Source organism: Piliocolobus tephrosceles, chromosome 5, assembly GCF_002776525.5.
Source record: "Piliocolobus tephrosceles isolate RC106 chromosome 5, ASM277652v3, whole genome shotgun sequence".
In the NCBI taxonomy this organism is placed as follows: Eukaryota; Metazoa; Chordata; class Mammalia; order Primates; family Cercopithecidae; genus Piliocolobus; species Piliocolobus tephrosceles.
This window is the reverse complement of record NC_045438.1, coordinates 142,224,786-142,249,993: the sequence shown is the minus strand read 5'-3', so window position 1 is coordinate 142,249,993 and position 25,208 is coordinate 142,224,786. Positions and strand designations below refer to the sequence as shown.

Below are 25,208 nucleotides of genomic sequence, written 5' to 3'. Positions count from 1 at the left end.
CTTTTCAGGGCCACCTCCATCGTCACACGAAGGGCTGTAACTGATTACAGCGAAAATACTGGCGATTTGTGTTTCGTTTTGTAAGCTTTATTGGGTTGTAGCTGAGTTAAAAACAGCTGTTTTCAGCGACACTCCCAAGATGGCGGATGTGTTAAGGACAAAAAGCGAAAGAACATTAGAAACTTAAGGTATTTCGATCTCAATCTTCCACAAAAAAAAATAGTGGAAATGATTCAGGAATACCAGCCATCTTTGGTGATGTATGGTGTTTTATTACTAGTTTTCTAAAATTTACTCTTATATTAGATGGCTACGACAACTACACTAAGTATTACACTTTTTGAAATGGAGTTGCTCTTACCCAGGCTCGAGTGCAATGGCGCCATCTCGGCTCACCGCAGCCACCCCCGGGTTTAAGTGATTTTTCTGCCTCAACCTCCAGAGTAGCAGGAATTACAGGCATCCACCACCACAGCCGGCTAATTTTGTATTTTTAGTACAGACGGTTTTTACGTGTTGGTCAGGCTGGTCTGGAACTCCCGACCTCAGGTGATCCGTCCGCCTTGGCCTCCCCAAAGTGCAGGGATTAGAGGCGTGACTCACCGTTCCCGGCCTAAGTGTTATTATTTATTAGCCATAGAACCTGAATGATATTAGGGCGGCTGTGGACAGATCAATTACTGGTAAACTTAAAAATCCATTATTTGTGTCCAGTCGCGGTGCCTCAGGCCTGCAATCACAGCACCTTGGGAGACAAAGGCGGGCGGATTACTAGCGCTCAGGGGTTAGAGACTAGGCTGGGCAAACAAAATGGTGAAATTCCGACTCCACTAAAAAATGTTAAATAGGAAAGTTAGCACGGCGTGGTGGCGGACGCCCGCAGTCGCAGCTAATCTGCCAGGGCTGAGGCAGGAGAATCGCTTGAGCAGGGGAGGCGGAGATTTAAGTGAGCTGAGATGGCGCCACTGCACTCCAGCCTGGGCAACAGAGATCATGTCTTTAAAAAAAAAAGAAAAACAAAAGTTTGCCCGGGCTTGGTGGCTCATGTCTGTAATCCCATCTGTAATCCCAGCACTTTGGGAGGTCGAGGCGGGTGGATCACTTGAGCTCAAGGAGTTCGAGACCAGCCGGGCCAGCACTGCAAAACTCCATCTCTACTACAAATACAAAAATTAGCCAGACACGGGACACGGTGGCGCGCGCCTGTAGTCCCAGCTACTCTGGAGGCTGAGGCAGGAGGATCGCTTGAACCCAGGAGACTGAGGTTGCATTGAGCCGAGCTCGCGCCACTGCACTCCAGGCTTAGAGCACAGAGCAAGGCTCTGTCTCAAAAAGAAAAAAAAAAGCCTAAATTTTTGTCTTACCCAGTGAATTCTTTGCTGGGGCACTTACTGTGATTTCAGGTCATTGATCTCAAGTACTGGTAATTTACAACCTAAAGTGTTTCTCCTTGTGCTTTATCAACCTACCGTGTTATCTCCTGTGATCCTGCCTCATAACATTTTCATTTTTTTCACCACACCGAAGAAGTGGCTTCTCATTTGGGGTTTTTGTTGTTGTTGTTGTTGTTGTTGTTGTTGTTGTTGTTGTTGGTCAACGGTCAATCTACTGTGTAAACACTATGTCATAATTTATAGGGGCACAGAAAATTATGAAAATAATTATGGCCATTGCAGAAATGTTGTTTGACAACTCCTGCCCTCAGGTCATCCGCCAGCCTCAGCCTCCCAAAATGCTGGGATTATAGCCATGAGCCACCTCACCAGCCAGTTGCTAAACGAATTCTTATTGCCAAAGACTTTTTTTTACAGACAAAATAATAATACACTGGTAAAGCACACCGAAGGATTTTAAAACATTGCCTTTGAAACACCAATATATTCGGTGTGTGTTCACTTATATTAAGCACTATACAATTAAACAATGAAGAATTGCCCAGAAAAAAATAATGTAAATTGCCAGAGGTTCCATGCCCTGTTCTTCTCATGTGAAGGACAGAAGGTACAAGGGGTGACTGTCTTCTGGGGTGGGTACAACAGGAAACTCAGGGAAAACTGCCATAAATGTTAATAGGAGAAAAAGGGAATTTGCGCACAAGCCAAAATGCAGACTAAGCACCACTTTTTTCATCATACAAAATATTTGCTGAGCTAGTTAAATGAGAGTATTTAAGTGGAAATAAATGATGTGTCTAAAATAGAGTGTTCAAAATAATAGTGGAGTTTTTATTGTGCAGTTAGGATGCACCAAACACACAGTCTTAAAGATCATGGGGGCCGGGCGCGGTGGCTCAAGCCTGTAATCCCAGCACTTTGGGAGGCCGAGATGGGCGGATCACGAGGTCAGCAGATCGAGAACATCCTGGCGAACACGGTGAAACCCTGTCTCTACTAAAAAAAAAATACAAAAAACTAGCCGGAGGAGGGGGCGGGCGCCTGTAGTCCCAGCTACTCGGGAGGCTGAGGCAGGAGAATGGCGTCAACCCGGGAGGCGGAGCTTGCAGTGAGCTGAGATTCGGCCACTGCACTTCAGCCCGGGCGACAGAGCGAGACTCTGTCTCAAAAAAAAAAAAAAAAAATCATGGGTTTTTGAAGCAGGGTCAGCAATATCTAAGAAATCATGTACCTGCATAAATGAATTATGGCCTAATGAGCACGTCACCACAACAAAAAGCCAAGAGTGCAAACAACTATTTGTGGGGAAAACAAACAAACAAACTTGATAAACCATGGAATTCCAAGCAATAAAAGTAGCAATCCCATCGATAGCCTATTTCTGCATTATTTTGAAAGAACTAGAATTTTTTTTTTTTTTTTTTTTTTTTTTTTTTTTTTTTTTTGTTGTTTGGAGGCGGAGTCTCGCTCTATCGCCCAGGCTAGAGTGCAGTGGCACGATCTCGGCTCACTACAACCTCCACCTCCCAGGTTCAAGTGAGTCTCCCGCCTCAGCCTCCCTAGTCGCTGGGATTACAGTGGCCTGCTACTACGTCCGGCTAATTTTGTATTTATAGTGGAGACAGGGTTTCGCCATGTTGGCCAGGCTGATTAAATAACTAGAATAACAAGAAATTGCACTGGGCACGGTGGATTACGGTGCTGTAATCCCAGCACTTTGGGAGGCCAAGGCGGTCAGATCACCTAAGTCAGGAGTTCCCGACCAACCATAGCCAACATGGTGAAACCCTTGTCTCCACTAAAACTACAAAATTAGCCAGGTGTGGTAGCACACACCTGTGATCCCAGCTACTCGGGAGGCTGAGGCAGGAGAATCGCTTGAACCCGGGAGGTGGAGGTTGCAGTGAGCCGGGATCCCGCAACGCGCCACCGTACTCCATCCTGGGTGACAAGAGCGAAATTGTCTCCAAAAAAAGAAACAAAAAAAAATTTGCAGTAATATTTCCCTGAACCCAGTTTTCCCTCGGCATAGTGTACAGCTCCACCGGCACCCTGGGGTTTTAATTGGAAGGCTCCCGTGCCACGTAGTTTGTATTTTATTAACTTGTATCCGTTTCTCCTGTTGATGTCTCAAATGAACTCTTAGGGCAAGCCAAAAAAAATAAGATGATTTAACTCCCTATACTGTCACAAATAAAGCTTTCGTACACTTTTGTCCACAAGTTGTTTCCTTTTTTCCTGTAGTTTTGGTTTTGCCTCAGCACACAGCCGTTTTTTTTGTTTGTTTTGAGACAAGAGTTTCGCTGTAACCCATGCTGGAGTGCAGTGGCGCGATCTCAACTTGCGGCAACCTCTGCCTCCCGGATTCAAGCGATTCTCCTGCCTCAGCCCCCGGTATAGCTGGGACTGCAGGAGGGCGCCACCTCGCCCGTAATTTTTTTGGTTTGTACTTTTAGTGAAGACGGGAGTTTCACCTTGTTCGCCAGGCTAGTCTCGAATTCCTGATCTTTGTATAAACTATTCGCCCCCCTCGGGCTACCAGTGCTGGGATTACAAGCCTGAGCCGCCGCTCTCGGCCATTTTGAAGACAATGGCCAAGAGAAAAAAGGCTAGAAGAGCCACCGGCCCTCCCTCCCCCTATCCCCTAACCCTTCACGCTCCTTGTTTCAGGAGACGTTACTCCCTAGTGCTACCACGCTTTCAACTGAAACTGTTGGTGGCTCTGAAAAGAGCCTTTGGTTTAAGTTAGTACACACCCTTAGTACAACTTATGCCCTCTCTCCGCGAATGCGGCGAGCTAGCTGGATGTCCTTGGGCATGATAGTCACTCGCTTTGCGTGGATGGCACACAGGTTGGTGTCCTCAAAAAGCCCCACAAGGTAAGCCTCGCAGGCCTCCTGCAGCGCCATCACCGCCGAGCTCTGGAAGCGCAGGTCGGTCTTGAAGTCCTGCGCAATCTCACGCACTAGACGCTGGAATGGCAGCTTGCGAATCAGTAGCTCAGTCGATTTCTGATAGCGGCGGATTTCACGGAGAGCGACGGTGCCAGGCCGGTAGCGGTGGGGCTTCTTCACGCCACCGGTGGCCGGCGCGCTCTTGCGAGCCGCCTTAGTGGCCAGCTGCTTGCGCGGCGCTTTGCCGCCAGTGGACTTACGAGCCGTTTGCTTCGTGCGGGCCATAGGAATGGGTTTCAAGCAACGGTCACAACGGAACCAACAGTTGTTCTTACTCCTATTTATAAAGGCAAAGTCCTTCTGATTGGTCCGAATCTTCCAATTTCGCGCCCTGACTTGTGATCGGCTACTAGGTCTCATTTTAGAAAATCTTAATCTATCTAAATACTTTTTTTCCCCTAGTTCCTCACATTTTATTATGTTTTATGTGCCTACCTGTATTATGTACCTTCATTGATTTTTTTTAATCACTTTGGGATTACGTTTGACAGACGGAAATGAACTTTCTGCAGTTCCGGAGCGATTTCAAAAATTCCGCGTTTGAAAGTGATTGGTGCAGCTCAATTTGTCCTTTATATTTCTAAGAAAATTCTTACTTTGAAGAAATATTTTACTTTTAATATAGGTACCCTATTATATTCTGAACCTTTCAACAAACACTGGTTTCACTTCCAGACACTCCGTTCCTAGGGGATGTATTAAAATCCCATCGCTCTTGAAATGTGTTCATCCTTTGATTACCGAAAAAGCTTAAATTTTTTGTAAGAATGCTGTCGACCTTGATAGGATTATAAAAGAAAGCCGATGGTATAATTCTGGAAATACGTACATCTTTAGGTAATTTCCATTTTAGAAGTAGTTATTCATAGATAATTTTAAATCCGGAAGCTGCAATTTGGTAGGAAACTAGAAACATAATATCTATCTTTGTTTCTGTTTAAATTCGCACCAAAGGAGACATAACTTATAGCTAGATGTTACTGACAAGGCATTAATTTTTCTAATGTTTTGAATGAAAAACTACGTTTTATCCCCCGGGTGGTGTAGAAAAGGATTTAAGGTAGGTTTCGCATAAATATCCAATCAAAAAGTGACTTGAATTTAACTTTTTTATTGGCTGATTTGGTCCAATCAGGGATTGAAAATGATTAAGCACCTATTTGCATAAAAGACCTACAAAAACGGCCAGCTGTGCTGTTGTTAAGCGTCCACTCTTGGGTGTATTCTTATTCCTTAATTTTGTTGCAATGCCTGATCCAGCTAAGTCCGCTCCCGTTCCGAAGAAAGGCTCCAAGAAGGCGGTAACCAAGGCGCAGAAGAAGGATGGAAAGAAGCGTAAGCGCAGCCGCAAGGAAAGCTACTCTGTGTACGTGTACAAGGTGCTGAAGCAGGTCCATCCTGACACCGGCATCTCCTCCAAAGCCATGGGGATCATGAATTCCTTCGTTAACGACATCTTCGAGCGCATCGCGAGTGAGGCTTCCCGCCTGGCGCATTACAACAAGCGCTCTACTATCACCTCTAGGGAGATTCAGACGGCGGTGCGCCTGCTGCTGCCTGGGGAGCTGGCCAAGCACGCTGTGTCCGAGGGCACTAAGGCCGTCACCAAGTACACCAGCTCCAAGTAAATAGACGCATATTCAAACCCAAAGGCTCTTTTCAGAGCCACTTAACAATTTCAATTAAGAGTTTTAATGCTGGGTGCTGCTGTTTTCTACGGGAGAAGTGTGGCCAATACAGGTAAAATTCTACATTGCCAGTTTATCCTGTGGTTCTGTTAAACACTAAGATTTCAGAGCTCATTTGTCTTTATAAAGGTGGTGTATAACCACATTGCTCAGGCTGCTGGTCTTTAAGTTTTCCCACCTCTGCCTTGCCTTGTATTGCTGAGCAGATAATTTGACACAGCAGGAAAAGTGGACATTCTAGTTTAGGAACCAAAAGTTAAGTTTGCAACCTAGATGCAATCAACTTGGAGCAACACGTCCAGTCTGGAGCTGGTAAATTTGAGTATTCAAGATGACTTGAAAATACATTGAGCGCCTATAATAGTGAACCCACTCTAGATAGCATAAAGTGATCTTTGTGGGAGCCTCCTAGAATTTAATGTCAACTGGGATATTGTAGTTTACCAAGTACCTGAGAAAAATTGAAATTTCTTAATAGATAAGGGTTAGATGACAAACTATGAAAATGAAAAAAAAAATGCCACGGAATAAACCTTTAGTTATTCAGCAAGTAATATGAGGGGTTTTAGGTGTCTGAACAAATTTAGATTTGTAAGACAAAGTAGAGCAGACAATATAAATACTAAAAGACCTGGCAACAATGTGTCTTTGTTTTTAGGTAATGTTGGTTGGCAGTCAGCAAAAAGGCCAGGCTCAGGGAGTCTTGACTTGAAAACGCTAACAGGAATCAGCAAAACCATGTACACAACTTCTGCTGTGGATTTTTTAAATACCAAGATTACCAACTGTAATGGTAGGGTAATACAGACTGAAACCTCTACATTCCTCCACCCTCATGGGCATTTCTCTTGAATCATAAAATGTAGGGGTAGCAGGAGGTAAGGGAAGAGTATTTTATGAACCTAGATCTGAGATGTACCTTCAATTTTTCTCAAAATATCTGGTGGATGGACTAGTACTTTGAGTTTATTCATTTACTGAGAACCTATTAAATTACAGAAAATACTTAGGAAAGAGCAGTGAGAAAGATAGAAACTATCCCTGTCCTTTCCATGGATTGAAATCTAAAGTGGATATTTATACAATAAACTCACAAACTAAAGAAAGAAACATAAGTCTGAAGGTCATGTTTTTCTTTTAAAACGGGCTTTTGATGGGACTGAATTTAAATTGCCAAAAGCTGAATTAACATAATCTTGAAAATTGCAAGTTCCTGGAGGCAGTTCTGGAGGGAGGGTGGAGCAAAAGAGATGGCAGAAGAAAAGCCAGCAGCATGGAATTCAAAAGTAGATATTCTTGCCTCCTCCCTAGTGGCCAGGGAGGAGGGGTGGGGAGAGAGCAAGAGAGCGATGACAGAGGAAGGGAGAGAGCACACAGTTCAAGTCTATATTGATGGAACTATGGTTAAAAATAGGAGCTACCCATTTATATTCTCATCTGGCCATGTCTCATCAGTGGTTTACAAGGATTTCATAGAATTGCTTTACTAAAATGTACAACCTCACTGAAATATAGAAAGTAATACTATAAGACAGCAAATATTGTATATTTATGCAAATAATTTTTAAATAAAAGGTTTTTTTAATGTCCACCTGTGTGAGTTAGTATATGATACCTGTGTGAGTTAGTATATGATAGTCCACCTGTGTGAGTTAGTATATGTCCACCTGTGTGAGTTAGTATACGATAGTTACATTAACTAGTATCTACTTTAAGTAACAACTTAAAGTAGTTACTAGTTAATGAAAATGAAACTCTACTTTTCCCTCACACAAACCTAATACAGCTCAGACATGGGAGTTCCGATATCCTTAGAAATTCCTTCTGTGGCGGGCAGGCACGGTGGCTCACGCCTGTAATCCCAGCACTTTGGGAGGCAGAGGCAGGCGGAGCACAAGGTCAGGAGACCATGCTGGCTACCACAGTAAAACCCTGTCTCTACTAAAAATACAAACAATTAGCTGGTCGTGGTCGCTGGTGCCTATAGTCCCAGCTACTCAGGAGGCCAAGGCAGGAGAATGACGTGAACCCTGGAGGGGGAGCTTGCAGTGAGCCGAGATCTCACCACTGCACTCCAGCCTGGGCGGCAGAGAGAGACTCCATCTCAAAGAAAAAAAAATTCTCTCTCTCTCTCTCTCTCTATATATATATATATCTCATACATACATATATACATAAAATGTGTTTGTCCTCTATATATAAATGTAATGTATTTCTTATTATTTGAAATACTCTCAAATATATTCTGCTATTGAATTCTCCTATGGAGTACCAACCCAACAAATGGGGCAGATGAAATTCATAAGAAGTGTTAAGTATCACCTATACAAGAAGTCTGTGAAATGTAGACAAAATTCAAAAGCTATATTCATAATCAATCATAAATGAGTAGCCTGTGAGACGTGTTAGACATAGAGAAAGTCAGCAGGGCTTGTGTGTGTGCTACTCAAGAGATAGGAAGAGATGAAAGAGGCAAAAACCTTTGGATATTTGTAAGACACCACATATTTATAAAGTACTCAGTATTTATGTGGTCATAAATTGACCACCCACTGTTAACACTCATTTTGGCTGGCCTCATTGGCCGTCTACAGACAGCATGCATATAAAAGGCATGGCTGGTCAGCATACCACTATTGAGCAATATAGGTGGCTGTATACCAATAGAGCAAGCATGTGTTGGCTCCACATAATTTGAATCTGCTGATTTCTTTGCTTATCAGGAACTCTGTTTCTCGAAATCACCCTCTCAGTGGGCAAAATACACAAGAGGGAGAGAGAAACCTCACACATATGACATGCATAACCAAGGATTCAGGTAGTGAGACTGTGTCATTTGCAAACTATCTGAAATGTGTTCACTTGCCAAAGCTCTTTCTGCTTGTTTCTTGCTACATGTTTCAAATTGATTCAATAAAATTAAGCCATGGAGCTCAGGAAACTTACATTGGGCTATGAGACTTTCTATTCACAGCCTCTGGAACAGCCTGCCTGGTAGTGTATTTGGAGGCTATCACTGCATTAAAGTAGTTTTCCACATGACATTGTAATTTTGTCTTTCTGAATATATCCCTGTTCCAGCTCCAGCTATAATGTTTACATTTAATCCTGAAGGAAGGGAAGGCCTGTGCAGTGGCTTACACCTGTAATCCCAGCACTATGGGAGGCTGAGGCAGGCGGATCACCTGTCAGGACTTGGAGACCAGCCTTGGCCAACATGGTGAAACCTCATCTCTACTAAAAATACAAAAATTAGCTGGGCATGATGGCCTGCACCAATTATCCCAGCTACTCGGGAAGCTGAGGCAGGAGAATCACTTGAACATGGGAGGTGGAGGTAGCAGTGAGCCAAGATTGCACCACTGCACTCCAGCCTGGGTGACAGAGTGAGAGACCCTGTCTAAAAAAAAAAAAAAAAGTAAACATTGGCAAGAATTGCTTCAGTTAGGAAGATAAGAAAACAATGCATCTGTAACTAGAATCAAATGTTCATTTTAACATGAACAGATGGCGCTGACTTCAAATGTAGCTGTTTGCAATCAGCATAGGACTTGGTAAATCAGAAAAACACCTTGAAAAATGAAGTCAGGGCCGGGAGTGGTGGCTCAAGCCTGTAATCCCAGCACTTTGGGAGGCCGAGACGGGCGGATCACGAGGTCAGGAGATCCAGACCATCCTGGCAAACACGGTGAAACCCCGTCTCTACTAAAAAAATACAAGAAACTAGCCGGGCGAGGTGGCAGGCGCCTGTAGTCCCAGCTGCTCGGGAGGCTGAGGCAGGAGAATGGCGTAAACCCGGGAGGCGGAGCTTGCAGTGAGCTGAGATCTGGCCACTGCACTCCAGCCTGGGCGACAGAGCGAGACTCAGTCTCAAAAAAAAAAAGAAAAATGAAGTCAGGGCTACATGGTCAGACTCAATGCCTAAAGTGAATGAGATTGGGCTGAGGTTGAAGTCCAATGGCACTCTGTTTTTTTTGTTTTGTTTTTTGAGACGCTGTCTCACTCTGTCACCTAGGCTGGAGTACAGTGGTGTGATCACAGCTCACTGTGGCTTCCACATCCCTGGACTCAGGTGATCCCACCTCAGCCTCCCAAGTAGCTAGGACCACAGGCACACACCTACATGCCCAGAACATTTTAAAGTATTTTTTGTAGAGACGGTGTTTTGCCATGTTGCCCAGGGTGGTCTCAAACTCCTGGGCTCAAGTGATCCACCTGCCTTGGCCTTCCAAACTGCTAGGATTACAGGCATGAGCTACTGTGTCTGGCTATGCTATTATAAATATCCATTCTAGTCAGCAATCAGGTACAGAAGAAGCTCCAATGCTACCTGCCTTAGTCCTGTCCTCTATCTTCCCAGATTTTCTCAACTCAGCATTGGAGACATACCTATTGGTGTCAATGTTCTTTATGCATTGACTCCCCCCTGACCCCCACCAATAAGATTCAACCTTGCCTTTTGCTTGCTTTATTTATTTATTTATTTATTCTTAGACGGAGTTTTACTCTTGTTGCCCAGGCTGGAGTGCAATGGCATGATGTTGCCTCACTGAAACCTCAGCCTCCAGGGTTCAAGTGATTATCCTGCCTCAGCCTCCCGAGTAGCTGGGATTACAGGTGTGCACCACCATGCAGCTAATTTTGCATTTTTAGTAGAGACGGGGTTTCTCCATGTTGGTCAGGATGGTCTCAAACTCCCGACCTCAGGTGATCCTCCCACCTTGGCCTCCCAAAGTGCTGGGATTAAAGTGTGAGTGACGCCTGGCCACCTTTTGCTTTAAAACCTCAGCTTTCTCATTTCAAGGTAGTCTGCCTTGTTCCTCAAAACCTTTCACATCTGAAATGCCCACATTACTTAAATCAAACCACAAAGGTGAATCACACATGGTCCTTATTATCTAGGACAGGAAACATTGTCCCATGGAGAAAATAATGTACACAACTTATCAAACAAAAATAACCAAAAGAGTCAGAATATATTTTTATTGTTTTTGTTTAAGCCCTTCTTCTTGCACACTGACGAATATAAAGAATTTATTCAAGCACAAAACATAAGGATGGACCGCCTGGAAACACCAACTCCAAAGTAATAGAGATAGCATTCTGAAATAGGGAAGTTCAGATTTCATTTCTATAGGCAGAGTTAGAGGAGCTTATAGCAAGGCTCTATACAACCTCGGGGGAGAATAGCTGAAGGCCCCTGTTAACCTTGAGGCAGAGGGTGAGGAGTATGTGCAGGGGAGCAAGGGGAAATTATCTTGATCAGGCTTGTTTGTTTGAAGTTATCCAGAAATTCACCTTTGAACATCCATGTGTGTGACATTCCCTGAAAGGGGAACAATAAATGTTAATTACCCACAGACTGTGTTTGCCCCAGGCTTTCAGCATTCTGCCTGTACTGAATAAAAGCAAGCAACTCCAGCTTCTCAGGGTTGCACTTTGGCCACTTGAGCCAGGTGTCTCCTAGCTGCTGTTACACACTGCATACCTGTGTGTGAGTACTCTTCTTCGTCAGTCAGTCAGGGTCTGCGGGACAGATCCGGCAGGTGGTGCCCAGTGTGAGGAACACTGCAACGGATCTGAACCGAACCCTCGAAAATGAATGTGAAGTGACTGCTCAGTAAGCAATTGGTCCCCGCTGGGGATTTCCAAGTTCAAGGGGATTTTCAAGCTAGGGTTTCATCATGGGACAACAGTTATCAGCTCAACAGCAACAGTATATAAAAATATTGAAACAGCTGCTTAAAGCTAGTGGAACCTTGCTTTCGGAGGCTCAATTAAGGGATGTAATGCAAACTGTTGTATTCCATAGCCCATAGTTCCCAGAAGAAGGCACACTAGACCTAGGGCTCTGGAAGCAATTGGGAAGAAATCTTAAACAACATCACGTACAAGGTCAACAGGTCCCAGTAACATCTTTAATGTTATGGGCCTTGGTTAGGGCTGCTTTGGTCCTGTTCTACACAGAAGAGCCTAAAAAAGGAGGGGAGGAAGAACCATCATCTACCTTACTGCCTCCTCCTCCTCCTCCTCCTCCTTAAGCCCCGCCATTACCCGGGTAAAGATACCAAAGAGGAGACGAAGGTTTTTCCTAAGTCTCCTCCCCTAATAAATTGGGAAGAAGACAAGAGATATACTACAGTTATGGGACCCCGTCTTAGGCAAGCAGCATTAGAAGGGGAGCTCCTGGCTTGTCCCGTGATGCAAGATCAACAGACCAATTAGGTACATAAGCCTATTACTTTCAACATTTTTAAGGAAATAAGGAAAAGCATTAGAGAAAATGGACCTACTAACCCATTCACAAGAGGATTAATTGAGGCTATAGCAGATAACTACCATATTGACTCCATGGGACTGGTCAGTGCTAGCTAAAACAACTTTAGAGGCCAGTCAATACCTTCTCCAGAGGGCAGAATATAATGAATTGTGCGAACAACAGGCTAACCAGAATCAATTGGCAGGACAGAACATAGCTGCTGTGCTCCAGGGGAGGGGTCCCTATATTAATATATAACAACAATTAAATTTTGTCTCTCAAGTCTATGCACAACTGTCTTTGTGCACTCACGGGGCCTAGGACCAAATTCCCGAAGGTGGAGTTCAACAGAGATCTTTTATAAATGTTCCACAAGGGCCTCAGGAGCCACTTGTTGAATTTATCAATCTGTTAACCCAGGCACTTAAGAGACAAATCAGTCATGCCAAGGCCGCTGATATCTTATTGTTGTAATTGGCCTATGAAAATGCTAATGTGGATTGCCAGCAAGCAATGCAAGCAGTCAGAGGGAAAGCAGCTACAGTAGGGAACTCATATGAGCGTGTCAGCTGGTGGGGACTGAAACACAGAAAGCCAGAATATTGGCTATGGCATTAAAGCCTCAAAAAGTAAAAAGGGATAAAAATCCAAATTGTTTTCAATGAGAAAGTTCAGGTCATAGGAAACAGGAATGCCGCAATAGTAAAGACCAAAGTAACTCAGGAAAAGAACCCCCTTCTATATAAGAACAAGCCATAGTGTAACGTGCCCATTCCACCCTTAAAAATATGCTTAAAAAACAAAAAAGGGGGGAATATGAGTAAGGACCCTACAACACTACTAGCACAAGCCTTATTTACCCTTAACTTCTTAAATTTAGCCTTATTCACCCTTAACTTCCTAAATTTAAACGATAAATTTCAATCAGCCATAGAAAAGCACTTTGCAAAAACCTTTCAGAATATGAAACCTTTAGTTTTTATGGAAAGATGTAAATAGTAATCTATGGTGCAGTCCAAATGATTTGTTTACGTGAGGAAAAGGATATGCTTGTGTTCACACCCTATCAAGTCCTCTTTGGATTTCTGTGCAACACATCAAACCATACCATGGTGTGGCTGGAACCCAACCCGGTACCAAAAATAAAGGAAATGACCCTGCAGGCCCCAGACCGATGCAGCTTCCATGGACAACACAGGCCCTGGACATTATGCTGAAGAAAACTCAGGAAGCTGAGCGAATCCTGCTCCAGACACAAACACCATTCACTCCAGATAATCTGTTCCTTGCTATGCTCTTTGTTGTACATTGCAACACTCATAGGGTATTGGTTTTTCTCTCACTCTGCCTGCAACTCGTACCTGCTACACTCTATTAGGCCCATCTTCTAGATCCACCTTTCTTCTGCCCTGTTACTTGGGCAGACACCCCCTTCCCAGCTTCTAACAACGTGACTGCTTTGGTAGGAGGGATTAACATACCCCTGGTGAGGTTCCTCAGTAACAGCCCTATAGAACAATGTGCAAAAACACCTCTCCTGGATAAACCCCCACTCCTGGGGGTAACTCTTTGATTGGAAAAGAATATTACTTACTATACTCATGCTTGTCTTATGTTATCTACTGCTTCTAGGATGCAAAGCTGGAACACAAGCTGGAACCGCTGCACCTGTCAAGCCTGTAACTGTGCACATCTGTATTCTTCAATCAACAAAACCTGATGCAAAAAACAAAAGGGGGAGATATAGGAGATCAGTCAGAGTGGTAGGAGAAACTATAAGGAAAGGAGCAGACCTTCTGAAAGGTCAGAAGGCTGCTCTTACACACTGCATTCCTGTGTGTGAGTACTCCTTTCATACATCAGTCAGCCAGGCTGTGCGGGACAGACCCCGAAAAGCAGGACAACAAAGGGGAAGTTAAATCTTTAACAAGGATCATTAATTAAGAAGCCAGGGCTGGCCAAGGTGGCTCGCACCTGTAATCCCAGCATTTTGGGAGGCCAAGGTGCGTGGATCACGAGGTCAGGAGTTCAAGACCAGCCTAGCCAAGATGGTGAAACCCCATCTCTACTAAAAAATACAAAAATTAGCCAGGCATGGTGGCAGGCACCTGTAATCCCAGCTACTCAAGAGGTTGAGGCAGGAGAATTGCTTGAACCCAAGCGGCAGAGGTTGCAGTGAGCCGAGATCATGCCACTGCACTCCAGCTTGGCCAATAGAGTGAGACTCCATCTCAAAAAAAAAAAAAAAAGAAGAAGGCAGGAGACTTTTCTCCCTAATGCCTAATGTTGCTTAATTCTAGACACTGTAGAGAACAAGAAAAAAAAGAACTCAAGTTTTCTCATCTCTCTCAATCTTAATGTGTTTTGGGAATTCCAAGAGCTGGCTTTTTTGTGTGTTTTTCCTTCTTAAGGAGATGAGGTCTCATTTTGTCACCCAGCCTGAAGTGCAGTGGCTCAATCATAGCTCACTGCAGCCTCCAACTCATGTCTCTAATGGCTATCCCACCTCAGCCTCCAGAGTAGGACGGGCTACAGGAATGCACCATCACATCAAATTTTATTTATTTTCACAAACTATAGCACAGCAATGGAATATGCTTAACATTAGGAGAGTTTTAAGACCTACTACCTGGGTTGAAATTTGTTACATCATTTATTAACTGGATGACTTTAGGCATTATGCAGAACCATTCAGCTTGTTTTCTCATTTATAAACTAGAAACAATAAATTTTTGTAATGATGAGGCAATTGCTCAAGCTTAGAGTTGGGTGTAACAAAGAATTCTGACTTTTATTTCACTTTTGTTTCTACCACTATGAAGAACAAAATGGGGGCTTCTGCACAGCAACTTCAGAAGATAAGCAGGTTTTCTGGAAATGGATTAAGAGCAAGAGATGGTATCTAAAATCAAAGATATATGACACTGTTGTGGCTCAGAAACTGATATCCCAAAATATGGCACTTTGACATCCTGAACTGAAGAAGCTACAAGGTCTCTCTGACCTTCTCCCCACCCCTCCTGTCTCTCAATTCTCTGTATCTCCCAAAGCACAGGATGAAGTTGTTTTCAGAAGTTCCTTATCTGCCTAAAGTCCAAACCTGTCAAAGAATACAATTATGTTTTGTCTCTACCCTGAGTTTTCATTAAATGAACTAATATCACAGGGAGAAACACAAGCCTGTCAACAAGCCTACACAGATTCTGTCACAAACCGCTGCCTACTCTGCAGCCCTAACAGACATTGTCCCAGGCTCTTGCATGTTCTTCAAGCCCATTGAATTCCCCTAAAAGTCATTTATTATACCCCTAAAAACACTTCTCAAGCTCCCATTTCCCTAGGAAGTAGGATAAACATCCATGCCCAGTTGCAATATTGGGTGATCACTCTATCCAACCCCCTCTGCAGTATACACGTTAATAAATTCATATGCTTTTTCTCTTATTAATTCTGGTCATTAATTTAACCTTTTTCTTCTTTTGGGCCCATGTTGAAACCTCTTTTTTCAGCTTCTCTTCCAATTAGGTGTGGCCTTTTAGCTAAGTTCCTGCCAATGGAACATAAATACAAGTAAAGATTGATATTTCCAGGCCTGGGACATAACAACTTTCCACGAAGGATTTTTCCATCTTCTTTCCCTTTGCAGGGCAAATGTGGAAGCCACATTTAAGACAGCTAAGCCACAAAGACAGAGGGAATTTGGGTTCCAGAACTACTGCTGGAACAAAGAGGGACCTGTTGATCTAGAATACCCTTTTTGAACCTCATATCCACAGAAAATAAACTTGTATTTATCTTAACTAATATGCTGTGCACCAAAGAAGGGTCCAGATTCTTAATTTCTAAAAGGAAATGCATTCACTTGTTGCTGGATGAATCTTCAGGTCAAAACACTTCATCTGTAAAAGAAACATAAGATTTCATTGAGCAAAACAAAGCAAAATGTGGACTTCTTAAGAGTTAACCAGAGGAGAGGAAGCTATATTCACCTCTATCAGCAGCAGAACTTCTGTCCACAGCCCAGTAATCTTTCAATGTGGATGTAACCATGAGGATGAGGTAGTTTCATTGGATATGTTGCCTCTTGGATCCTCAATTAGAAAAGCATAAGGAGGGCTGGATGCTGTGACTCACACCAGTAATTGCAGCACTTTGGGATGCTGAGGCATGAGGATCACTTGAACCCAGGAGTTCAAGACCAGTCTGGGTAATATAGCGAGACCTCGTCTCTATAATAAAAAAAAAAATTTAAACAAAATCAGTAAGGAGGCCAGGGGTCATGACTCATGCCTGTAATCCAACACTTTGGGAGACAGAGGTGGGGAAGGTTGCTTGAGGCAAGGAGTTCGAGACTGCAGTGAGCTAGGATCACACCACCGCAGTGCAGCCTAGATAACAGAGTGAGACTGTCTCAAAAAAAAAAAGAAAGAGAAAGAAAAGAGAAAAGTTCAAGGAGAAAATAGAGACTCTATAATTTTGACATTGTTCCCCAAAAGCATCACAGAATAATCTGGGTAAATTTTGTAGGACCCCAGACACGTCTTTTTTCCTCTAACTGCACTTACCAAAAAAGTGAAAGTAATTGATAGTCCATTATTATCAGTTATAATCATAAATAAAATCCCTGGATCTAATATTGGACTATTAGTCTCACTCAATATGAAGGATTAAGAAGAAACGTGATCTCTCAATTTTTTGTCAAGGTTTATCTAGGGCTCAAAATCGGTAGTTGGGAACATGTATCGTCTTCATAATTTAATTTTGTTTCATTAATTATGGATTCAGCCATCATATTATAACCATTATAGAAATTTTAATGTGGAGTTCTGTTGCCAGTAGGAGCAGTTTTCTTTGTACTTGGGAGCTCATCCATAGATATCTAGTATAATGAAATCTCAGAAAATGTTACAGCATATAAAGCCTTTTTATAAAGACTACATTGGATTCTTTCATGTGAAAAGTAAAATGATAGCAATTTTGCAGATCTCTTATTTTGTATTTTAAATAAATTATCATATAATAATACTCTTTCCTTAACTACTGGTGTCCTTGAATAGGGTGAGCAGTCCTCCATGGGGTTAGCACTCATTGCTCATCTTTTCCTGCCCCTGCCACTTGGTTCAGTCTTAACTGAATGTCCTTGGGTATCTGGAACAACACTTTTGAAAAATGAAAATGTATGAATCAGGCCGGGTGCAGTGGCTCATGCCTGTAATCCCAGCACGTTGGGAGGCCGAGGCCGGCAGATCACCTGAGGTCAGGAGTTCAAGACCAGCCTGGCCAACCTGGCGAAACCCATCTCTACTAAAAAATACAAAACTTAGCCAGGCATGCAGGCGCCTGTATTCCCAGCTACTTGGGAGGCTGAGGCATGCAGCAGTGCTTGAACCAAGGAGGCGGAGGTTACAGTGGGCCAAGATCGCACCACTGCACTCCAGCCTGGGCAACAAACTGAGACTGTGTCTCATAAGTATAAAGAGGAAAAAAAAAGGCTGGGCACGGTGGCTCACTCCTGTAATCCCAGCACTTTGGGAGGCTGAGGTTGGTAGATCACCTGAGGTCAGGAGTTGCGAACAAGCCTGACTAACATGGCAAAACCCCATCTCAACTGAAGATACAAAAATTAGCCGGACATTGTGGCACACGCCTGTAATCCCAGCTACTTGGGAGGTTCAGGCAGGAGAATCACTTGAACCCAGGAGGCGGAGGTTGCAGTGAGCTGAGATTGTGCCATTGCACTGCAGCCAGGGCAACAAGAACGAAACTCCGTCTCAAAAAAAAAAAGAAGTATAAATCAGTACTGAGTTACCTGGAAATTCCAGTTTAAGAAAAACAAAGACCCTGGTTTTATGTAGTTGGCTATCAGAACAATGTCCATAGCCCAAATATGCACCCAACTCAGGATCCATGAATCAATGCTTCGTCTCTCTGGTATGATCTTCCTACAGATGTATATAGAACTCACTCTCTTCTCTGCTCAGTCTTGTCAGGACCAAGAAAAATCTTCCCCTTCACTCTCTGAAGTTTTTCTCAAATATCAATTAACAAAAACAGATTAATAGGAGAGAAAAGGAAACAAGTTTATTAACATGCATGAGGGAGAACCACAGAGTAATTATGCCAACCCCAGCAGTGGGGTACAGAAGCTTAAATGCCATCTTAAGGTTAAAGAATGGGGGCTCAGAGCATGGCCAAAAACAGGTTAGGGTAATCAATCATGCAAGACAGGTTATGGGAGGGCTTTGCTAACAAAGGTGGTCTTGTTATGTAGATGAAAATTCATAGGTAGCAGCCCTCAAAAAGAATACATATATAGTAAATGTTTCTTTCAGACCTTTAAAGGTGTCAAGACTCAGACTTTTTTTTTTTTTTTTTTTTTTGAGAGGGAGTCTTACTCTGTTGCCCAGGCTGGAGTACAATGGCACTATCTCGTCTCACTACAACCTCCACCTCCTGGGTTCAAGCGATTCTCCTGCCTCAGCCTCCTGACTAGTGGGAATTACAGACGCCCACCACCATGCCTAGCTAATTTTTGTGTTTTTAGTAGAGATGGGGTTTCACTACGTTGGCCCAGGCTGGCCTCGAACTCCTGACCTCAAATCTGCCTGCCTCGGCCTCCCAAAATGCTGGGATTACAGGCGTGAGCCACTGAGCCTGGCCCAGTGTCAGACTCTTAATCTTTCCTAGATTGGACAAGGTAAAGCCTCAGAAAAAAAACCTGGCAGAACCAAAGCAGTTTTTCTCAACGGATGCACATCTCCACAAAAGGCAGTTCTGTAGGGCAACTTCTGTTTGCAGACCCTCCAAAGAACCATCTCAAAATATGTCAAAGAAGTATACTTGGGGATGAAATCGTTGATTTCCTTCAGCCTTGTTGGCCTAAAAGAAAGATGCGGAAGCACAATTCGTAATTTAAAGAATTTATAGTCGGGCGCCGTGGCTAACATCTGTAATCCCAACACTTTGGGAGGCTGAGGCAGGTGGATCACGAGGTCAGGAGATGGAGACCATCCTGGCCAATATGGTGAAACCCCCCTCCACTAAAAATAAAAAAATTAGCCAGGCATAGGGGCATGCGCCTGAAGTCCCAGCTGCTCAGGAGGCTGAGGCAGGAGAATCACTTGAACCCAGGACGCAGAGGTGGCAGTGAGCCGAGATCGTGCCACTGCACGCCAGCCTGGGTGACAGTGAGATTCCGTCTCAAAAAAAAAGAAAAAAAGAAAAAAGGATTGGGGCCAGGCACAGTGGTTCATGCCTGTAATCCCAGCACTTTGGGAGGCCGAGGCGGGCAGATCACGAGGTCAGGAGATGGAAACTCATCTTGGCTAACATGGTGAAACCCCGTTTCTACTAAAAATACAAAAAAATTAGCTGGGGATGGTGGTGGGTGACTATAGTCCCAGTTACTCGGGAGGCTGAGGCAAGAGAATGGCGTGAACCCACTGAGCTGAGATCACGCCAGCCTGGTTGACAGAGCAAGCCTGGGCGATGGAACAAGACTCCGTCTCAAAAAAAAAAAAAAAAAAAAAAAAAAAAAGAATTTACTCGAACCAAAGTCAGGACAGCAGCTCAGAAATCTCAGGCCCAAGTAATCTTGGATATGAGCTCCACTGGCCTTTGTTAAAAATAGGTTTTTAAAGACAAAAAAGGGGGGACAGAAGTTGGACTGATACAAAATATTTTGTCAGGAATTGTCATTGGTTTACAGAAATAGCATTAATTAGTTATTGGCTATACATTGTAAAGCTACAGTATGGGTTACAGTGTGGGATGTGGCATTATTTGGTAAACTTATAGCTACTTATAAATAACAAGCAGTATCTAGAGATGAATACATATCTCAACGAGGGGAGTAGGTTGTGATTGTTGTCTCATTTTAGTGTTGCTGTGGGCCTGATCATTTAAAACAACTCCCATTCCTCAGATGAAAGTTATTTTCTTGGCCTGGTGTGGTACCTCACGTCTGGTAGCCCCAGCACTTTTGGAGGCCAAGGTGAGAGGATCCCTTGAGCACAAGAGTTTGAGACTAGCCTGGGCAACATAGTGAGGCCTCGTCTCTACAAAAAAAAAAAAAAAAAAAAAGTTGTCTTCTTTTCTCAGTCTTATCTCACTTGTGAGTTCTTCCCCATCTACCCTTTTTAAAATTACAGCTGTCTACCACATTCCCTCCCATCCTCTGGCTGTCATTCCCTTTATCCATTTTAACTTTTTTACATCTTCATTACCTGAGAATATACTAAACTTTTCTTTTTCTTGTTTGTTTTTTTTTTTTTTTTTTTTTTGAGACACAGAGTCTCACTCTGTCACCCAGGCTGGAGTACAGTGGTATGATCTTGGCTCACTGCAACCTACACCTCCCAGGTACAAACAATTCTCGTGCCTCGGCCTCCAGAGAAGCTGGGACTACAGGCACGCGCAACCACGTATGGCTAATTTTTTGGTATTTTTTTTTTAGTAGAAATGGAGTTTCGCCATGTTGGTCAAACTGGTCTCGAACTCCTGACCTCAAGTGATCTGCCCCCTGGGCCTCACAGGCCATAGATTTTGTGTAACTCGTGTTTCTTTTTCCCAGATGCATCTTCAACCTTGGCAAAAATAAACCTGTGAATTTTTGGTTTACACTATCAGGGAGAACAAAAGAAGTACAGAGAAGAGCTTTCACTCTTAAGGGCCTGGTGATGCACCAGAAGAATCTAAAAGCAAGCTTTATTAACTACGCTTTATCTATTTGTTTGCTTTCCCCAACATTGCCACCCCTGGAGACTCAAAGTACTTTTCCTTCGTCTTCTAAATTCTCTAAAAATTTACTGTTCTTTGTGGAAGGCACTACACAAAAGCTGGAATTCAAAGCCACCTCAATGTGTACTCATTCCCTGGGTGTCATTCATGTATATATAATATATATGTTAATACACTTCTGCTTGTTTTTCATTTGTTAATTTGTCTTTTGTTACATGGTTTGTTTCAACTAAGAACCTATGTGGGGGGTGGGAGTTGAAGGGAAAATTATTCTGCCTTTTCTCCACCTTCATCTCCTATTGTCCCCTGCTCATTCCCCATGGTCACCATGGTACCTCAGCAGTCTCCCTCCTCCCTGAACACATCCACACAAGTTTCTTCCTCACCTCTTTCAGCTCTTTGCTGAAATATTATCTTCTTAGTAGGGTCTTCATTAGTTGCCTTATCTAAATTACAGCTTCCCATGACACTCTTTAGTCTTATGATATTTACCTATCTAGCTTATTTTCTGTCTATTCCAGACTCAAATGTAAATTCCATGAGAGCAAAACTTTTGTGTTTTGTTCTCTGGGTGTATTTCCAGTGCACAGACCAGCATCTGGTACATTGTAAATTCTCAACCAGTGTTATTTGCAGTAAATAAAAATCAATGTTAAAGAAATATGTCATCCAAAATGGATCAGATTAAATTGTTTAAAAAGAAATACTATTTGTTATATAAGTAATGATGGCATCATAATTTACTTTTTTATTTTTGAGATGGAGTCTCGGTCTGTCACCAGGCTGGAGTGCAGTAGCATGATCTCAGCTCACTACAACCTCTACCTCACAAATTCAAGAGATTCTCCTACCTCAACCTCCCGAGTAGCTGGGATTACAGGCGTGCACCACCAGGCCCGGTCCAGATAATTTTTATATTTTTAGTAGAGATGGGGTTTCACCAAGTTGGCCAAGTTTGTCAAGAACGCCTAACCTCACATGATCCACCCACATCGGCCTGCCAAAGTGCTGGGATTACAGGCGTGAGCCAAGGCACCTGGCCCATAATAAGGTGTGAAATAGCAGATAACATATATAAAGTAGATGAAATGATATTGAAATTGCCATTGCAAAACTGTAACTGAGACAGTCAAAGAGATCTGACCTAAGCAACTCCATCTTGCTTCTAACCTTCAAGCTGTCCTTGTTCATTCCTGGGTGTAGGCTGACCTACCTTTGGGAGGAACTTAGTTTATAGTTTAAAACTAATATAACAGCCCTTTCCCAAAACAAACCTCCTTGCCTGGGGACTAGACTGCATTTGTAGATAGAACTAAGTAATTACTCACAAGATTAGAAATTACAGTATAGGGGCCGGTCGTAATGGCTCATGCCTGTAATCCCAGCATTTTGGGAGGCAAAGGCAGGCAGATCACTTGAGGTCAGGAGTTCGAGACCAACCTGGCCAATATGATAAAACCCCGTCTCTACTAAAACTACAAAAATTAGCTAGGCATGGTGGCACACACCTGTAATCCCAGCTGCTTGGGAGGCTGAACAAGAGAATCGCTCGAACCTGGGAGGCGGAGGTTGCAGTCTCCATCCTGGGCGACGCAGTGAGACTCTGTCTCAAAGGAAAAAAAAAAAACACACACACACACATTATAGTTTAGGAGTCCTGCAGCTGGAACCTGTAAGATTCTGACCCTGCCTAAACTGCTCCTAAGATCAGTGCTTGAGATATTTTGCAGACCTGATGCTGGTACCACCCAGATTCGTAAACTGACTCATCCGACCTCCTGGCCTCCACCCAGAAACTGACTCAGCCCAAGGAGACAGCTTTGACTCCTTGTAATGACATCTCTGACCTAACCAATCAGGACTCCTGGTTCACTGGCTTCCCCCACCCAGAATGCTGGGGAGACTGATTTGAGTAACAATAAAACTAGGGTCTCAGGTACAGCTGGCTCTGCATGAATTACTTTCTCTATTGCAATTCCCTGCCTAGATAAATCAGCTTTGTCTAGGCAGCGGGCAAGGTGAACCCATTAGGCGGTTTCATTATTTGCTTTACAAAAATCAATAGATAAAACACACTTAAGCCAATGTTTTTATTGAAGCTGGATGAGAGGAACATAGGTTTTATTAAACTATTATCTCCTTTCCCATATATTCTGGAATGTCAAATAAGTTTTTAAAATAAAAGCAATATGTGAAAAAAAAAAGACAAGTTGCTAAATTAATAAAGGTCATAAAGGAGGATCTGCTGAATACCCAAACAGGGCCTTGTGCTAATCTGTAAAGGAAGAGTTCTATATGCAAACATGTCTTGGTTGTATGCCAAGCAGCCCAAGATGGTATGTGTTCCTCCTTGTAACATCCCTAAAAACCTGATACTTTCAGTGAAAGGACCTTGGTGTCTCAAAAAAAAAAAAAAACAAACTTACATTAGTGTTGCCCTAAGAAATTCTTATAAAAGCCAGGTGTTGAAAGATAGTCAAGCAAGCCAGAAAGTCTTTAGAGACCAGTATATTCTCTCTGAGGGCAAACTACAAGGAAACAGATTCAATTAGAAAACTGTGCTAAGTCTGGAGTCAAACCAGAGCTAATGAGAGTATTAAAATTTATGTAGCAAGGAGTCTCAGCCCCAGCTGTTTGTTAGAAGCACCTGAATCTTAATAATTACTATTCCCTGGGCCCACTCTACAGATTGCTATTAGTCTCATTGAACACCAGGTAAAGATTTTTCTAAAGCCTTCTTCCCATGTGACTGTAATGTTACATTGAGAAAACTGATCTGTAAAGAAATCAAACTATTTTAGGGGATTGTTCTGTGTACTTGCTTTAGAGAACATCTCATAGAATATTTCATTCTGTAACATAAACATGCATTTTGAAAAAGCTCACTCCTTGTAACAGTTCACAGGCAGTATGCCTCTATTGATTAGACCAAAACCAACAACCTAGGCTTCCTAAATCAGTGTTCATGACAATCATCTGAAGTATATACAGATTGACTCCAGCCCTAGATGGGGATTGAAACAACCTTCTAACAAGTTCCCAGGTAATGCCCACGCTGCCAGTAATGTAGAAGCCAATCTGGCTTTGGTTTCTGCCACCAATTTCTGATACTGATATCGGTTAAAAATGGATCATTTCACAGAAAAGACCAAGAACCGTTAAAAAAAAGGGGGGGGGGAGGAAGGAGAATCGTGGAAATAGCTTCAGACAAGAAAAAGCAACAACCAAGAACATCTGTACCTATTCTCAACTGCCAATGCTCATTAACTGTAAGGTTTTAAAAGGGATTAACTACAAATACACTACGAAAAAAAAACCCTTCTATAATGGGTATAAGTAGACAACGCGACTAACGCTTGAGACAAACCATGTATAGCATGAACACAGATGGCCCCTTCCACTACCACATCGAAGCACCAAACCCCTAATAGCCAGTAAAAAATTAAAAATTTAAATTTGAATTTAAAAAAAAGGACGTTGACAATCTGGCATGTTCGAGAGAAAGCACGGGAACAAATATAGCAAGCTTACCATTAACTTTAGCCAATCAAATGAGGACTATAAGTACTACAACCAACGTTCAGTTTCAAAGATTCGATCAGTCAATCACAGCTATTTTCGGGTGAAAGTAGGCGGCTCTTAAAAGAGCCTTTGGGTTGGAGAGATTACCCAGAAATCTTTACGCTCTCTCCCCACGAATGCGGCGAGCGAGCTGAATGTCCTTGGGCATGATAGTCACTCGCTTAGCATGGATGGCACACAGGTTGGTGTCCTCAAAGAGCCCCACCAAGTAGGCTTCGCAGGCCTCCTGCAGGGCCATCACCGCGGAACTCTGAAAGCGAAGATCCGTCTTGAAGTCCTGAGCGATTTCTCGCACCAGGCGCTGGAAAGGCAACTTTCGGATCAGCAGCTCAGTCGACTTCTGGTAGCGGCGAATCTCGCGCAAAGCCACGGTGCCGGGACGGTAGCGGTGAGGCTTCTTCACGCCGCCGGTGGCCGGCGCGCTTTTCCGAGCCGCCTTAGTGGCCAGCTGCTTGCGCGGTGCTTTGCCACCGGTGGACTTGCGTGCAGTCTGCTTGGTGCGGGCCATCTCAGATTAACTGAAAGAAAAACTCAGCCACTTTGGCAGAGTGGCGACTACCCTTATATATACTCAGAAACATTCTAATTGGCC

At 43.3% G+C, this 25,208-nt stretch overlaps 2 protein-coding genes across 3 annotated transcripts in view; one reads left to right on the top strand and one right to left on the bottom strand.

Annotated features, from left to right (window-relative positions):
* The first annotated feature begins 5,564 nt into the window (after positions 1-5,564).
* Positions 5,565-14,325, top strand: LOC111541076 (histone H2B type 1-F/J/L-like). The gene is made up of 2 exons (XM_023209714.1): positions 5,565-6,088; positions 13,928-14,325. Exon 1 carries the CDS (start codon positions 5,596-5,598, stop codon positions 5,974-5,976), a length of 381 nt encoding a protein of 126 aa, XP_023065482.1. The 5' UTR covers positions 5,565-5,595; the 3' UTR covers positions 5,977-6,088; positions 13,928-14,325.
* A 264-nt stretch (positions 14,326-14,589) lies between these two features.
* Positions 14,590-25,208, bottom strand: part of LOC111541140 (histone H3.1) — an 11,253-nt gene continuing 634 nt past the window's right edge. The window contains exons 2-4 of one of the 2 annotated variants that reach the window (XR_003306594.1): positions 24,566-25,175; positions 16,285-16,524; positions 14,590-16,194 (exon numbers count right to left, since the gene is read on the bottom strand). Coding sequence is in view for 1 of the 2 variants with exons in the window: in XM_026446603.1 (XP_026302388.1) it covers positions 24,714-25,124 (411 nt within the window). In the remaining variant the exon portion in view is untranslated. Of the gene's footprint in view, positions 16,195-16,284; positions 16,525-23,455; positions 25,176-25,208 lie in introns of those variants that run through there. The other variant, XM_026446603.1, reaches the window with a different exon arrangement.